The sequence below is a fragment of the Haliotis cracherodii genome, unplaced genomic scaffold (assembly GCF_022045235.1).
Source record: "Haliotis cracherodii isolate W230 unplaced genomic scaffold, xgHalCrac1.p SCAF_7, whole genome shotgun sequence".
In the NCBI taxonomy this organism is placed as follows: Eukaryota; Metazoa; Mollusca; class Gastropoda; order Lepetellida; family Haliotidae; genus Haliotis; species Haliotis cracherodii.
This window is the reverse complement of record NW_027266330.1, coordinates 22436637-22454846: the sequence shown is the minus strand read 5'-3', so window position 1 is coordinate 22454846 and position 18210 is coordinate 22436637. Positions and strand designations below refer to the sequence as shown.

Here is an 18210-nt window from a genome sequence, read left to right as displayed (position 1 = left end):
AATTTTTCAAAAGCGCTATTATACATTGTGCCCCATATTTCTGCTTCGTTTAACAAGATATTTTGCCCTCAAATATAGCACAAATTGTAGAAAAGGATACATCTATTTTGCTTGAAAAATATCTAGATAGGTATAAATGATTTTGATCCTTGCGTTGCTACTTGTTTGCACGCAACTGACCATAATAGTTTAGACGATAACGTAAAGCCTAAATATTTATCATTAGTAACAATGTTTAAGGCGATATTACTTTATGCCCATTTTTCATTTTTGGCTACGATACCTCCATTTCTTAAAACAATTACATTTGTTTGACAAATTAACTTCCGTTCCCTATCTGTTGCAAAAAGAATGTAAGGCATTCAGTTGTTTCTGTAGACCTTAACATATTATAAAAACATTATAATAGCATCAGCAAATAGAAGTGACATTTAATCTATAATACCTTGTGTGACAAACACACCATCATGACGAGCTCATTCATGAAGAAAATAAACAAAACTGGACTTAATATACATCCCTGGCGTATATCACTAGATGTTAAGAAACATTGTGTTACTAGATTCTGCAGCTTCTCAATGCCACTTTAAGATCACTTGCTTAATAAAAATGCACAGTACCGAAACGTCGCTTTGATAAAATAACATTTTGACAGCACATCAGCCATATCATTTCCAATACAGCTCACCACTGTTGCAACGTACTTGTATAACAGTGGATGGACCTACGCATATACACGTCTCCCATTGAGAAAGAATACAGGGGCAGTTGAGCGTAGACGCGGCCAGATTACAATGACATTTTACATAAGTAATCTATAATAAATTATATTTCTTATGCTAGTTTAACGACTTTTATATATATGTATACAAGGCATTGGCATCAATAGCTGTATACATATCTCTAAAAGCATTTGTGTAAGAACCCGAGATAGTGTAGGCCTGCGCCCTACTGGTAGCAACATAAAACATGTGTCATCGAAGTGTGTAACTTCGACGGCATGTGGCAGTACTGTTAGATAATGTAAATGAGGTCTGCATTCACAAAGCTGTATCCAACGATGTAATGTTGTCGTTCGAATCACCTCTTTCGGCATAGACTTATTCCTGCTGCCGACATGGAACTGGACATGAAACATATACCTGAAAAATTAGATAAGTATTACTATATGGTATGTTATAAGCTAATGCAACAATACTAGTAATTGTAGATTGTGTAACATGGCAAGAATAAGTACTTCATATTCGCATTTGCATCAGTGTATGATGTCGAATATTCGCATTAATTACTAGTTGCATTTCCCCTCGCCTAAATATAAGACAGATCCGAGGAAAAGTGTCTTCCACGTATCGGTCCCTTGTACGGAGTATTTGTTCCCTAACACTTGCAAAGGTTTTCTATCCTTAACACTTGCATAGAGTATTGGCCCCTGACATTTGCACAAAGTATTAGTCCCTGACACTTTGCACAGAGTATTGTTCCCTAACACTTGCAAAGATTTTTTTATCTTTAACACTTGCATAGAATATTGGTCCCTGTCACTTGCACGGAGTATTGGTACCTGACACTTGCACGGAGTATTGGTCCTTGTCACTGGCACGGAGTATTGATCCCTGACACTTGCACGGAGTATTGATCCCTGACACTTGCACGGAGTATTTGTTCCTGACACTTGCACGGAGTATTTGTTCCTGACACTTGCACGGAGTATTGATCCCTGGCATTTGCACGGAGTATTTGTTCCTGACACTTGCACGGAGTATTTGTTCCTGACACTTGCACGGAGTATTGATCCCTGACACTTGCACGGAGTATTTGTTCCTGACTCCTGCACGGAGTATTGATCCCTTACACTTGCACGGAGTATTGATCCATAACACTTGCACGGAGTATTGATCCCTTACACTTGCACGGAGTATTGATCCATAACACTTGCACTGAGTATTTGTTCCTGACACTTGCACGGAGTATTGTTTCCTAACACTTGCAAAGGTTTTCTATCCTTAACACTTGCATAGAGTATTGGCCCCAGACATTTGCACATAGTATTGGTCCCTGACACTTTGCACAGAGTATTGTTCCCTAACACTTGCAAAGGTTTTTTTTATCTCTAACACTTGCATATATTATTGGTCCCTGTCACTTGCACGGAGTATTGGTCCCTGACACTTGCACGGAGTATTGATTCCTGACACTTGCACGGAGTATTGATCCCTGACACTTGAACGGAGTATTGATCCCTGACACTTGCACGGAGTATTTGTTCCTGACACTTGCACGGAGTATTGGTCCCTGACACTTGCACAGAGTATTGCTCCTTAAACACGTTGCACTGAGTATTTGTTCTTGACACTTGCACGTAGTATTGATCCCTGACACTTGGACGGAGTATTGATCCCTGACACTTGCACTGAGTATTGATCCTTAAACACGTTGCACTGAGTATTTGTTCTTGACACTTGCACGGAGTATTGATCCCTGACACTTGCACGGAGTACTGATCCCTGACGCTTGCACGGAGTATTGGTCCTTAAACACGTTGCACTGAGTATTTGTTCCTGACATTTGCACGGAGTATTTGTTCCTGACACTTGCACGGAGTATTGATCCCTAACACTTGCAAAGGTTTTTTTTATCTCTAACACTTGCATATATTATTGGTCCCTGACACTTGCACGGAGTATTGATTCCTGACACTTGCACGGAGTATTGATCCCTGACACTTGAACGGAGTATTGATCCCTGACACTTGCACGGAGTATTGATCCATGACACTTGCACGGAGCATTGATCCCTGGCACTTGCACGGAGTATTTGTTCCTGACACTTGCACGGAGTATTTGTTCTCTAACACTTGCACGGAGGATTTATCCCTGACATTTGCACAGAGTATTTGTTCCTGACACTTGCACGGAGTATTGATCCCTGACACTTGAACGGAGTATTGATCCATGACACTTGCACGGAGTATTTGTTCCTGACACATGCACGGAGTATTGGTCCCTGACACTTGCACAAAGTATTGCTCCTTAAACACGTTGCACTGAGTATTTGTTCTTGACACTTGCACGTAGTATTGATCCCTGACACTTGGACGGAGTATTGATCCCTGACACTTGCACTGAGTATTGATCCTTAAACACGTTGCACTGAGTATTTGTTCTTGACACTTGCACGGAGTATTGATCCCTGACACTTGCACGGAGTATTGATCCCTGACACTTGTACGGAGTATTGGTCCTTAAACACGTTGCACTGAGTATTTGTTCCTGACACTTGCACGGAGTATTTGTTCCTGACACTTGCACGGAGTATTGATACCTGACACTTGTACGGAGTATTGGTTCCTGACACTTGCACGGAATATTGATCCATGACACTTGCACGGAGTATTGATCCCTGACACTTGCACGGAGTATTGGTCCTTAACACGTTTCACGGAGTATTTCTTCCTGACACTTGCACCGAGTATTGTTCCTGACATTTTGCGCAAAGTATCTGTCACTGTCACATGCACTGAGTATTAGTGGGTTATTCCCGTATTGCATACACGCCAATTCGCCTACGCTTCAATACTTCTATAGGCTTTAGATGATGTTGATCGCAGCAATAAATCCCCGATAAATGGAGTGAGTTTTATGAAGGCGATTGGGCACATCCCTATGTCAATTATATACTGTCCCGACATGTCATTAATACTACAGAAATTCAATGTTCACACGGCTTTATCTCACTGTAATCAATATTTAATTACAGACTGCTTTGTGATCTCAGGTTCTCAGACTGTTAACACAGGTCCAATATTCATTACGTTCAAACATCTCACTGCACAAACGATTAATGATCTGCCTATGAACACACAGTCAATGACTGTATTATGGTTCATAAGGACAGTCGAGTGAACAGCTTTTCTTAAGATTAACAACTGAGTAGCGTATTATTAAAACACCATTTGATGCGTATCTACAGAAAAAGATGTTGTTTTCATGTAATTCGTTTAATTCTCAATTAATGTTCTCAAAAAGAGGGGTATAAAATAAGGGCCCATCTGCATTTATTTCATTTCACTATGGCGAACCTTCAGCGAGTTGGATACATAACATAACTTCACAGCGTGGTGGTCAACAGGTCCTTCATGACGGCTTTGACGTCCGGCGTCAACTGGCTGTCCATTGGAAGTGTGTCTTTGGTGGATGCAAAGGCCGACTAAATACCATTGGGGAACATGTCTCCATAGTTTCCGATCAGTCACCCATCGGTTGAGCGTGAAGAACAGCTGCGACTCATCAGCAGACTTAGGCAACGTGTGAAGAAAGACATAACACCCATTCAAATCTACGAGGACGAAGTATCAACACCCGATGCTCCTTCAACTGCCACCGTCGCTCCCTTTGTTAGCATGAAGTCAGGACTCTACCGACATCTCAGAAAGGTTCTACCTCCATTACCAAAGACCCTCTCAGATTTCAGTTTGGAAGATTCCTGGGAGGAGACTCAAGACAGATGCCAGGTCCTGTGTGTTGATGACGGGGACGCAAACAAGATACTGTTTGCCACAACAGAGATGCTGGACATTCTCTTTGCCTCTGACACTATCTGCATGGGTGGTACCTTCTACACATGCCCAAGTTTATTTCTTCAGCTTTATGTGATCCACTGCTTAATGCATGACCAGATGTGTCCTGCATGCTGCCTACATATACCATACCAACATATGCCACACTATTCCAGCTTCACAGTGAGCAGTGTTCTTGTTGAACACAAAATGATCCAGTGCATTCTTCACTAAGGGTAGACAATAACTTGTGACTATCAGAGCATAACTTGTGACTATCAGACCATAACTTGTTATAAAACTGTAGGCAAAGTGTAGGAGTGCAGGCGATATGATACCAATCCGTATTGATCCCTGACACGTGCACGGAGTATTTGTCCCTGGCTGTATTATGGGTTATGTGAAGGTACTGACGCACTTCTCCAGCTTCTAACTACTGTGAGGTATCATTTGCAGATGATTATAACTCATGATTTCTGGCAAGCCAAAGGGACCCAGTTTTGCACAGCGTCGCGTGCCTCCCATTGGCAGATGGTAAAGTCCCAGGTCATGCGTGAACCTTTTCTATTTCTGATTCACAGATTCCGTATTTCCCATACTTGGTAATTGGCATAACTGAGATTTTAAGAATATAAGCTTTCTCGTGCCAATAAGCCACACATAAATAGAATCCATTTGTATATATATGTATATATAATTGGAAATCTTACCCGCGAAGATGAACGTATAATCATATTCCTTCGTAACGTCATATATAAAACCTGAAATAATACATAAACACAATGAAACATACATTAATCGAAGCATATATTATGTAAACTACACTTGCAATTTGGATTTGATTAAAAATATTATCAACGTTATCAAACTGTTACTGGACGGACAACTGTCCCCGAAGCACTGCAAATCTGGAGCCAACAATATAACTACGACACCCATGCCAAAAAATGCATCATTAAACATTGTCATTGTTAGCCACCATCAAACATAGACGTATACTTTCGTTTGCCCTGCAGTTTATTGTTGATGACAGACTCATCCGAGACGAGATAAACATGCCAATGCACGTTAAGGTTTTTTTCTTTTTCACACCACATTCAGGAAAACTAGTATTCAACGTATATCACTGCTCGTATATCATTGGGGGTCAACCAATGGTTAACAGCACGAACTGTCCCCCGCTACTCCCTGATCCCAGGTTAAAACGGTTCTTCAAACATCAGGTACCCACGAACATTCTGACATGGAACCCCTGTGTCGTGTTGTGATCAACATATAAAAATACAAAGGACACGAAATACCAAATGTTATGCTTGAAATGGAGCTAAATTCATTGTATTCAAAAACATGTCAAATGGTCTTTCAAACTTACTTGCAATGACTGGTCCCAAGAGATAACCAATTCCACAGGAGAAATACACTATACCAAAACCAATGGCAACATTTGACAAACTGGTCAGCTGTATCGTTAATGGACCTATTAATGAATTTGTTCCGTGGCTGTACAAGCCATATAGGAATCCAAACACAATTTGCCAGTGATATGTACTGGAATATAGAGGAAACAGGATCGTAATGAGTCCCGTAATACCCACAATTCCGAGCTGGAGCACAGTGTATTCTGTGCTGGAGTCAGAAGCCATGAGTCCGATGACTACTCTCGTGAACACGCCACCAGCACCCATTGCACTTAACAGACTTGCTGCCTGTCTTGGTGTACTGCCTTTAACTTCCGTATAGTTCGGAAGATGGAATACACACGCGGCATCACCTAACGACCAGAATAAGATTGCAAAGTTATACATAAGGAAAGCTTTTCGAGTGACTATCTGTATAACGCCGAACAAAAGTCGTGTATTACAACACTGGCATTGGGATTCCTTAATTTCTGGTGTACATGGAGGTGTGATCTTGATGTCTTCTACGAGAAATGGAATGGTTGTTTCCTCTGTGTTGGTATTTGTAATATGCTTTACACCAGCTTCAGTAGCATTACTGCTCTGAAATGGTTGACTGTCAACCCCTGAAACTTCAATGGATCCTTCTTCCGCTGATGCATCCTCTTCGTTGTTGCTTTCGACTGTGAAAGATGTGTTTGAGGTTGGGGTTGGTTTTCGCAGTAAAGATGCTGCAATGCAAATATGGAATGAAATGGCCCCGATTATCAACAAAGTTCCATGCAGGTTATAATGGTCGAGAAGGTATCGTGTAAGTGGGCCAGCTATGAAGAGACCCAAAGCGCCACCTGCCATGCACAAGCCGTAGGCAGCTGACCTCCTCTTCTCGAAGTAGTGGCCTGGGACCACGCCCACCACGTTTCCACACAGGGATAGTCCCAAGCCTAAAATCAAAGGCACAAGATCATACAGTAAGTAACGATTTAACGTTACAGTCAGCAATATTCTAGCCATGGATAGAATTAATCAACCTTACGCTGTTTAGACATGTAGTTGATAACACGAGCAACGTTGCACGCCGTCAGGTTAAGGTTGAAACAGAATCAGCAAGATCACATGTAATCATCCCATGCATATCTTAGTCAAATCTCACAACAGATTTTGGGTGACGTCAACGTGTTCTCCCCTTGTATCCAACGGGAGAGATAATATTGACAACAATCAAGACATTCCATACTTCTTGCACGAAAACCTAGTATTATGACTGAGTGAGTTAATATTTAACGTCACAACGGCAGTATTTCAGCCATATCTTGACGAGAAGTTGTACATTGATGATACATATATTTCGACTAACTAAAAGTTGTCAAGGATGTACAGAACAATAACTAGAATATCACAGATTCGATTTAAAACTAGTTCAGAATACTTAAAAGCAGAAAGTATTAGTTAACAACACAATATGCAATATGGGTTAGAGATCGTCAGTCATTGAAGGGTGGTCATTATACTAGGGACCATGCTAGTATTCATGAAAAGCACCAGGGTGTCGTTAATAGCTTCATTGGTGAAAGCTTGTATTTGTGACAGACGAAACGCCATGCTGTCGGTGATCCTGTTGTGACATATGATGGTTGGTTGGTTGGTTTGTTAGTTAACGCCGCACTCAGCAATATTCCAGCTATATGACGGCGGTCTGTTAATAATCGAGTCTGGACCAGACAATCCAGTGATTGATATCATGAGCGTCGATCCACGCAATTGGGATCGATGACATGCATCAACATGGTCAGCGAACCTGACCACCCGATCCCGTTTGTCGCCTCTTACGACAAGCATAGTCGCCTTTTACAGTAATCATGGGTTGCTGAAGACCTATTCTACCCCGGATCTTCACGGATCACGATGACACGTAATCAATTAAGTCAGCGAGCCTGGGCACCTGATCCCGTCTGTCGCCACTTACGGCAAGCCTGGTCACCTTTTACAGCAATCATGGGTTGCTGAAGACCTTTTTTTCCCCGGATCTTCACGGGTTGTGACATATGATGATGATCAGGATGACAACATGACACAGGCGGTCATTGTTACTGATATCTCACGATGCATCCCCCTTGGGGTTCCGAGTTAGAATTGCATCCCCAGCGACATAAGAGGCGACATATGGTCGGTCTGCATGTAAGGTTCGGTGTCTTGGTTGACTGCACAGCAATCGTAGCCCGACGGAGAGGGGCGCTGTTCATAATATCACTCACTGGATTGTCTGGTCAAGATTTGATTATTTACATGCCACTGACACATAGCTGGTGTATTGTTGAATGCGGTGTTAAACAAACAAAAAATTACAAATTCATGTGCTGAACACTCCACGTCCTAGTGACAAATTGTATACTCCGAAATAATATGCAAAGAATTGAACCCATGCAATGAGAAAAACCATATATGACCATGATTACACACGTTGACGCTGTGTGAAGCATTCTATAAAATGGTACTGTTCACAGTCAGAGACATTCATGAACATGTCAGTGTGGACGGTATGATATTGCTAAAGGATACTTTCAGGTTCTTGATTTGTAGTGAGTGAAGGGGGTCTAACGCCGCTTTTAACAGTATTCCAGTTATATCGCGGCGTGTCAGCTTAATGTGGTTGGAAAGCCCGAAGTGATGCAGGTGTCAGACGTTTACGACTTCGGTGAAACCCACGAGCACGGGTATGGTGCTGACAACCTAGACACATAATCGGGGCGAATCGGGATTCGAACCCACACTCATAGGTTTCTAGCGTGCTCAGCGAATTGCGGCGCCTAAGACGACTTGGCCACCCGTGCCCACAGCCCTCTTGATTTTTAGACACAAGAGACACGATTAGTATAAAATTAGAACTCGATTTTTATTGCTCAATTTAATATCATGTTATCATTCACAATTAAATTCTCATCGACATGGCCTAACATCTCATATCGTCTCGAACAGCGATAAGTCTTTCTTACGATACCAAGAGTTCGATTCAAATGAGGTGGCGATATGTATATAATTTGAAAAGAATATCAAAACGCTGGCGCTTACCTGAAATAAATCCATAAGTAACCAACAGTCCAGTTAATGTCCAACAAAACGAAGCAAGTGTCATGCCTAGTAATACCAGAGTTGCACCAGCAAATGCAGTCAGTTTGGAACCAACACGATGTTGAACGACACCAGACACCGGACCTGCATGAAGAACATGTGTGAATAGTGAAACATTCATGAAGCCGAAATAGTGACAGTTGGTTGTCTCTGCGATTTTGTTGTGAATATCTATTGTCCAATATATATTAAGTCAATTCCCGAGAGAAAACTATACATAAACACAAAAAACAAGGAAAGGCGTACTATTTGCATGTTAGTGAATACAAATTCACATCCACGTGTAGACCCGTTAAGATGCCGGGTAGGATAGGTCTTCAGCAACCAATGCTTGCCGTAAAATCCGACTATACTTGTAAGAGGCGACCAACGGGATCGGGTGGTCAGGTTCGATGACTTGGTTGATGTATGTCATCCTATCCCAATTGCGCGGGTCGATGGTCATGATGTCAATCACTGAATTGTCTGGTCCAGACTCGATCATTTACAGACCGCCGTCATATAGCTGGAATATTGCTGAGCGCGGCGTTAAACAAACAAACAAACAAACAAACAAACATCAACGTGTGGCCATAACTAACTTAATGAAATGTACCCAAACTCGACCCTTAGTAATTGGTTGCCCAGATATAATAATATTAATTTGCATGGAAGAAAATAACGTCCGCGACAGATTTTGTGAAAAGTTAACTACCGAAAAGACGCAAATATTGACGTAATCATGTAAATGTCTGCACATTCACGTTTGGCTCCGTCATAATTTAATATATTTCACGATACATTGCACATCAACCTTTTGGGGCTCATGTGTCCAATGCAATTTACCATTTTGACGTGCCATATGTTCCCTTGTTTTCTCTGGCGAACAACTGACTTTCTTTTGCATGCATTTGTGACGGGTACCTACTATGGGGTAGGATACGCTCACCTTTTCGCGAACACCTGGTATCATCACTATTTGACAGTGATTTATAAACCCATGCCCCTGATAAAGTTGGAATCGTACAATGAGTTTATATACTCTTATTGTCTTATGCTTTTGGAAATGGTTTTGTCGCTTATATTAATTAGTAAATGGTTGATACATCAATACATCAAATCTTATACAAGTGAAAGTCCTACCTAAAAGCGTGAATGTGCCACTTAGAGTTGATCCAATCCATGATGCTTTGGTGATGTCGTTTTCGACCTCCTGCATGATAGCCACGTTAATGACTCCTGATGAAAATACAACAAGCGCCACTAAAAGTTGAATGCTGAGCGCTGCCCCTAACGCCACCCAGGCGTACCCCTGGTCGACGTCCTTCCTGCGTGCCATCGTTCACCGAATCTGGGAGTCGTGGCCTGTAAATAGAAACAATGCATACACTAGAATGAGGTGAAATTGGGTTTAACGTCGCATCCAAGATTATTGTCCTCATATGCGACGTGCATGCACGTGTATGTGTGTGTGTGGCTGCTTGTACTAGTCCGGACTGATGACGATTTATAGTGCTAGCCCACTGAGATACCTTGCCGCAGTTTAACATGAATACCCCACTCAGACACAGTATACTGACTCCGAGCCGACCAGTCCTTGTTTTAGCCCCTTAATGCCGAGCGCCAGACAGGGTTACAACAAGTACCATCTTTTAACGTCTTTTGGTATGACGCGGCCTGGGTAATCGAACTCTCCGGGCGGACGCTCTACCACTAGACCACGGAGGCGGTCCCACTCGAATGACATCCTCAGGGATCGATTGTACAGGAATAAGACCCCAGAATAAGTTTACAGTAAACAGAAATAACATTTTCCCGAAGTTCCTCCATCGGTTCCGCTATAATTGGGAATTTAACTTTTGCGAAATGCTGACCAATAAACTAGCCAGTGAGGCGGGGTGAAATTGGGATTAACGTCGGGTTTAAGATTATTGCATATTTGTAGCGACGTTCATGCACGTGCACGTTTACTAGTCCGGATTGATGCCGATTTTATAGTGCTAGCCCATTGAGATACCATGCCGCAGTGTAACATGAATACCCCACTCAGACAGTATACTGACTCCGAGCCGACCAGTCCAGTTTTATCCCCTAAATGGCGAGCGCAGGGTAACAGCATGTGTCATCTTTTGGTATGAGCTAGTCAACCGGTACAGCGGATATTGTGTTACACACAGGGTGGGATGTCCTGTCACACACTGATCTCGCCTATGCACAAAACAAGACAAAACCTGCAGAACACAGTCTTATTTAGTTGCATTATTCATTCTTCTGGTTCGTTGCATTGAGAAACATTGAGTGTTCTCAAATTCTGACCTGTTGCATAACGATCCCGCCTATACAAAACACACAACAATTAGGACATTCACATTCAGTGTTCTGTCATCTGTATCAACTTGTGAACTGAGCCGAAGTAAAGCATTTCAAAGCTATCATGCATGAAGTTGTAATGTAAAGGACTCGTGATGCAGGTCTCAGACGTTTACCACTTCGGTGAAACCCACGAGCACGGGTATGGTGCTGACAAACCAGAAACATAATCGGGGCGAACCGGGATTCGAACCCACAATCATGGGTTTCTGGCGTGCACAGCGAATTGCGGCGCCTTAGACGACTGGGCCACCCGTGCCCACAGCTCTCTTGATTTGTAGATACAAGAGACACGAATAGTATATTATTAACATTAGAACTCGATTTGTATTGTTCAATTTAATATCATGTTATCATTCACAATTAATTTCTCATCGGCATGGCCTGACATCTCATATCGTCTCCAGGTTCTACTACACCAAATCAGTACCAGTTTGGAGAGTGCGGTTTTCGTAGCCTTCAGTGCAGATCGAGAGATATCTGCAGGCTGTGATTGGAGGATATTGTGTAAGATTTTTATGTCTTTCAAATGTACATCCATCCAGTTATTAAAACTGACCATGTTTTTCTATATTTAGTACTGTCTTTTTCAACATGATGACTTATGCTGAATGTGACCACAGCTATTTTCAAGTAGGTGACATTTGGAGCGAAACTGGGGGTGGTGTGTTTAGCTTCCGGTACTCGGAAAAGGAGCTGGCTAAGCTGGTCATTTTTATTTTTTTTATTGCTGCTCTAAGGCCAAACTGTGCACACACGTACAGGTAATAGCTGTTGAATGCTTAGTTATTTTAAAAAAAAATCATAACGTTACTTTAGAAGTCTATGGGAAAACATTTGGTTGTGTGTAACCTCCAACAACGATAATACTTTCTGCAGAGCGAATCGCGGCGCCTTAGACGACTGGGACATCCATGCCACCATATTACCAAGATGACACTACCTAATATAGTGTGACAATAGTTGTATACCTGAAGAGACAAAGCAAGCTTCTTGTGTTCTGCAAGCAAGAAATTAAACTCTGGAGGTTGCCATGTCGACCAACAGGGGCAGGATAGGTCACCTTTCTCGCGAACACTTGAAATTATCGCCATATTTAAGCGATTCTTAAAATGAGTTTGGTGCTTGCATTTAATTGACACTGTGGAAGGAGGTTTTGAGGACTTCGAAATATATCATTTAGCTTAGTCGATATGGTCCCGGGGATGAGTGAGTGAGTGAGTGAGTGAGAGAGAGTTTTTGTGGCGGGGGACACCAGAAAAGGACTTCACACATTGCGCCCATGTAGGAAAACGCTTTAACCACTTGGCTACCCCTCCCCCCCCCCCCTCCCCCAACCCCATCTGTGCAACATCTGTGGTTGTCAGCATAAATATTGTAAATATCAATTTTCTATGAGAATGTCTAATTCAAGGCTATTGTGTTGTGTATGCCCTCGCTTTTAATACATGATTATGATTAAGTAATGCGATACTGTGTGCAACAACATGTCAATTTTGTTGTTATTCGACCCACATCTAAAACCGGCCGTCCGTCGAGTCGGCGAGAACCACTTCAGTCACTTTGGGGGTTGGGGGGATGAGATGATTTGTGGCTGCGCAGCCCGCTGATCTGTGCACAGAATGTGCGGTGACCTCTTGGACAGGGACTGTGGGGGGCGTCCTCTTGATTGCTGACGCGGGCTTTCTTTGCCTATCTCTTTTGTTGCTCTGCAGCTGTCCTCCTTTTGTCACATGACTGGTCGCCGTTGGGGGTTGCAGTAGCGCCATCTTGCTCGACCAGTTTGTTCCCACGTCTCAGGGTTGATGTCTAACGTGTTCATGGATGTTTTGAGAGTGTCTTTGAACCGTTTCTTCTGACCTCCATGTGAACGCACTCCTTCTTGACTCTCGTCGTAGAATTGTCTTTTGGGCAGCCGGTGGTCTGGCATGCGAGCTTCATGGCCTGCTCATCGAAGTGGAGACAGCATCTGAATGGTGTGAGCGCTACTCAGGCCTGCTTGGTTTAGCAATCTTCTGAGACAGATTGTATGAAAGTGATTCAGCTTCTGAGCGTACACTGCTTGGTACACTGTCCATGTTTCACAGACCTGTACCGGAGGGCATTGCCTAAAAGTCGGGCCGGGCCGGGCCAAGACGGGCCAAAGTGTTACTGGCTAATTACTTCATTATCGGCGATTATACCTACATATAATTGATGCAACATACACACATGACATTAATGAACAATCACCAAACAAAAAAGTCTACCATAAATAAGTAATTCGGAGTAAATCGCTTGAAAACCAGAAAGTGGAGCAGTGTGTAAGCGTCGCTGATCTTGGTAACATGTAAAAGAGCAATCTTGAAACGTATCAAATACTTCTAACTATCGTGATACAAATTTCCATCTGTGAGCATAGTGTTTATATTTATAAGAACCTTCTATATATAAGTAAATACCACTTTATAATGTCACTGATCGTCGTATTTAAAGGCTGACTTGGCCCGGGCTGTCAAAATCAACTTAAACCTCACAGATGTATCATCAAATGGATTCAAATCTTTAGATTAGTATTATATCTACCTAAATACCACTTTATAGTGTCTCAGATCGCTGTACTTAAAGAAAACAAGGGGCTCAAAGTGAAGCCTAGTTTAGACTATGCACTTGTTTTGTGTGCAGATACGACGGCGAGGTTGGGGCAACCTGACACACATGAGCATTAAGAGCCATGTTTACCTGTACTAGTTGAGAGCCAAGGTTGAAGTCATTCATGTGTGAAAAATGTTGTCGAGGCATCTGTAAACGGCTCAAGAAATGCAAATGTAGCCTAGTTTAGACTATGCACTTGATTTGTGTACAGATGTGACGGCGAGGTAAGGGAAACCTGACACACATGAGTGTTCAGTGTTGTGTGACGTGGAAAGCAGTGTTCAGTGTTGTGTGACGTGGAAAGTATTGCTCAGTGTTATCTGGCGTGGAAAGTAGAGTTCAGTGTTGTGTGGCGTGGTAAGTAGTGTTCAGTGTTGTGTGGCGTGGAAAGTAGTGTTCAGTGTTGTGTGGCGTGGAAATTAGTGCTCAGTGTTATCTGGCGTGGAAAGTAGTGTTCAGTGTTGTGTGGCGTGGAAAGTAGTGTTCAGTGTTATCTGGCGTGGAAAGTAGTGTTCAGTGTTATGTGGCGTGGAAAGTAGTGTTCAGTGTTGTGTGGCGTGGAAAGTAGTGTTCAGTGTTGTGTGGCGTGGAAAGTAGTGTTCAGTGTTGTGTGGCGTGGAAAGTAGTGCTCAGTGTTATCTGGCGTGGAAAGTAGTGTTCAGTGTTGTGTGGCGTGGAAAATAGTGTTCAGTGTTATCTGGCGTGAAAATTGTGTTCAGTGTTATCTGGCGTGGAAAGTAGTGTTCAGTGTTATCTGGCGTGGAAAGTAGTGTTCAGTGTTATGTGGCGTGGAAAGTAGTGTTCAGTGTTGTGTGGCGTGGAAAGTAGTGTTCAGTGTTGTGTGGCGTGGAAAGTAGTGTTCAGTGTTGTGTGGCGTGGAAAGTAGTGCTCAGTGTTATCTGGCGTGGAAAGTAGTGTTCAGTGTTGTGTGGCGTGGAAAGTAGAGTTCAGTGTTGTGTGACGTGGAAAGTAGTGTTCAGTGTTGTGTGGCATGGTAAGTAGTGTTCAGTGTTGCTGGGTTTCACTGAAGTGTAAAGACATCCATCGCTTGAAGTGAGGCACTTTCCTTCCACATCAAGCTGACAGGACATTACATAACTTAAATACTGTTAAGCAGCGTTTAACACAACTGACTCTCTTTCTGTAAGTATGAGTGAATGGCTGAGTTGGGTTTAACACTGCTTTTAACAGTATTCCAGTCATATCACGGCGTGTCAGCTTAATGTGGGCGGAAAGCCCGAAGTGATGCAGGTCTCAGACGTTTACCACTTCGGTGAAACCCACGAGCACGGGTATGGTGCTGACAAACCTAGAAACATAATCTGGGTGAACCGGGATTCGAACCCACAATCATAGGTTTCTGGTGTATCCAACGGAAGCAACTCTGCAAAGCGAAACGCGGCAGGCGAAGTCCCCCGTGCTCCCGCTATAAGTATGAGGGTGTCCATTATCCAGTATGATATTTCAGTATAAGGTAAACATTTAACCTAAACTGTAAAGCTTATTACAACAAATACGTGTTTTGAGTACTTTATGTCGTCGACGCAATCAGCAATTCTACCTTTATTGCGAGGTTGCAAGGGTTAAGCTCCTTCACGTTTCCTTATGTGCCTATTAATTAAAAATATAATTAAATTTCAAGTGGAAACATTTGGTGTTTATTGCTTTGCTGTTGAACAGATAGACGAGGAAAGGACTGCAGTGAAAGATTTATCTGTAGACTGTGTATCAAGTAGGCTTACATGCTACATACAAGTCACTATCAAACACCTCAAGCTCAACTGGTTATGAAAAGGTACATTTTGAGTTGAACATTTATTTCGACGTTCAACGGAAGTATAATACTACAGCTGTATGCATGACCTGTATTTGACCTGAGAGTCTATAAATCAATGAGTGACATTTATGATTCAGAGATACTATATATGAAATATATGATAATCTACAACTGACATGCAATACATCCATATGTCGACAACCATATGGTTGTGCCGGTATTAATATCCTACCAATATTTCATGTATAACTAATCATGAGCGTGTGTAGCAAGGCGAAAACGGAACAGATGCCGTTCTCTTTAGTACGTACTGAGTTATACAAAATGGAAGTGGAATCAATATTTTAATAACAACGAAGTACACCATATTAAAATTATTTACATTGAACTTATTGTTAATAATTTTTTTAAATTGCATACAATGACGGGATATTCATACCAGCCCGACCAGCTATACTGCAGGTAGTTGTTGGCCATATAAAAAAATATAGTTAAATGTCAATTAGGGATTTACCATTTTAGATGCGAAGCTCATTTAAGGAATTATCAATAACCGACTTCTGTAATCTGTTTTTAAAGGACAAAGTGTAATTCATTTTGAACACCACATTTGTCTACAACAGGGTTATTTTTAGTTGATACGGTGGCTCTCACCTGCATTTCCTGTCAATCCCACCAATCCTGCCATTCCTAGTCACGAGGACAGTAATCTAAATGCCCTTATATGCCGAGTGTCTCCTCGCCATTCAGCGATTTCCACCGCCCCGCCAAATGCCGGGTAGATCTCTCAATATCGAGCGCAGTCATGCGGTCCGCATTCGTCCTTGTCACAAAAAAAAGTCCCTGATCGTAAGCTGGATGTATGCTACTTGATATAATACAGGCTTACAACGTACAGTACAATACAGGTGAACATCTCGTGGCAGCCTCACACTGGCTTGCAATTGACTGATAGTGAAATGCTGAAAGCTCGGCGTTTGTCAGCAGTTAACGCTCTGACGGCGATAAAGCAGGTTCGCTGACTCACGACTCCGAGAATCCGCCTGTCCATTGTCATTTTGTGAACAATTAGCAATGCAATAAGGAGTTGATAGATCTCAAACTTTGTACTCGGGATGGAAAGATCCAACAATCTCTGGCAAAATCTTGGTCACATGACGCGGCCCGTGAGCTGGGCTCGAAATCTCAGGGTCATGGACGCGAGTTTCTTGATTCAATCTGATTATAATCCTTGATTTGTCACTTCTTCCTGGGTTTCACCAAGGTAACCATCTATAGCGGCTGCTTTAATCGACATGTATTGCCTGTTGGTGAAGTGAGATTTATATATTTCAAAAAGGAGCTCTCTTTCAGTAAAATTAGATGGTCCCGGCTTTTGCCGGGGGTGGGTAGGTCACAGTTTACAGAACCGCGTTGAAGTGTGAGATCTTGAGTGTATTGATGGACTTATACCAGCCAGTGACGACATACGAGTAATCATAAAAGTGACCAAATACATCCAGACAACAATTTCAAATTAAATCATTTTGTAAATCCAATGTATATATATTCCATCACTTGATACGAGTAGCTGATAATAATTTTACCAGTCCCGAATTTCCACCATGACTGTACAAAAGAAAACATATGTCGATGTCATCACTGTCTAGTTCAACGACTGTTAAATCAGCGGCTTTGTAAATTGAGAGTATATACCGGTTGTCTATCATACAGGCCCTATAACAAATATATCCAATACAGCCTATGCAAGTCTATAGTATCTGGCAAGTCTACATTACTGCAGTGCGTGAAAATATAGAAAATTTGGGCTCCTTTTTATAAAATTTTATAACTATTATTTAGTTTTATCTGTTAAAATATGTTCATGTCATACAGTATTATTTCATAGCCAGGGTGCACAGGGAAGTTACGCCAATGCATTTGTACGAAGGGTAGAATATTGTTGCAGAAGGTTGGATGTACCGATTCAGGACCTCATTCCAGGGTCGGACGTGAGACGTGTCGAATTTACAAGTGCGGAAGGCATAGGTGTCTGAAATCGCCGACTTTTCTGCCTGATTCCAAAACTGTTTCCTGAAGTCAGGAACGGAGCAGGTGCCTCATTCAAGAGATTCGACTCTGACAAGTTCGAGACATTCGTGAGTGCATTGACGAATAGAATAGGGCTGCTAATGCTTATACCTTTTATTGTATTGCATTGTTCTGTAAACTGATCCCTGTGTGTTTCAATGTAATTTGTTTACTGATCATTGATCTTGTGTAGTTATTTTCTGATTTCAAAATTTAGTTCTGTCGTATCGATCACAGACTGCTTATTGTTTCATAAAAACACTCTCGAATATAGTGAGTGAATTGTTTTTAACGCCGTG

General features: G+C 42.1%; 1 protein-coding gene across 1 annotated transcript; it reads right to left on the bottom strand.

Annotated features, from left to right (window-relative positions):
- Positions 1-1080: 1080 nt before the first annotated feature.
- On the bottom strand, positions 1081-10399 carry LOC139447072 (monocarboxylate transporter 14-like). Its single transcript, XM_071228226.1, has 5 exons — positions 10204-10399; positions 9022-9165; positions 5928-6896; positions 5266-5316; positions 1081-1142 (listed from the first exon to the last, which is right to left on the bottom strand). Exons 1-5 carry the CDS (start codon positions 10397-10399, stop codon positions 1081-1083), a joined length of 1422 nt encoding a protein of 473 aa, XP_071084327.1.
- Positions 10400-18210: the final 7811 nt, after the last annotated feature.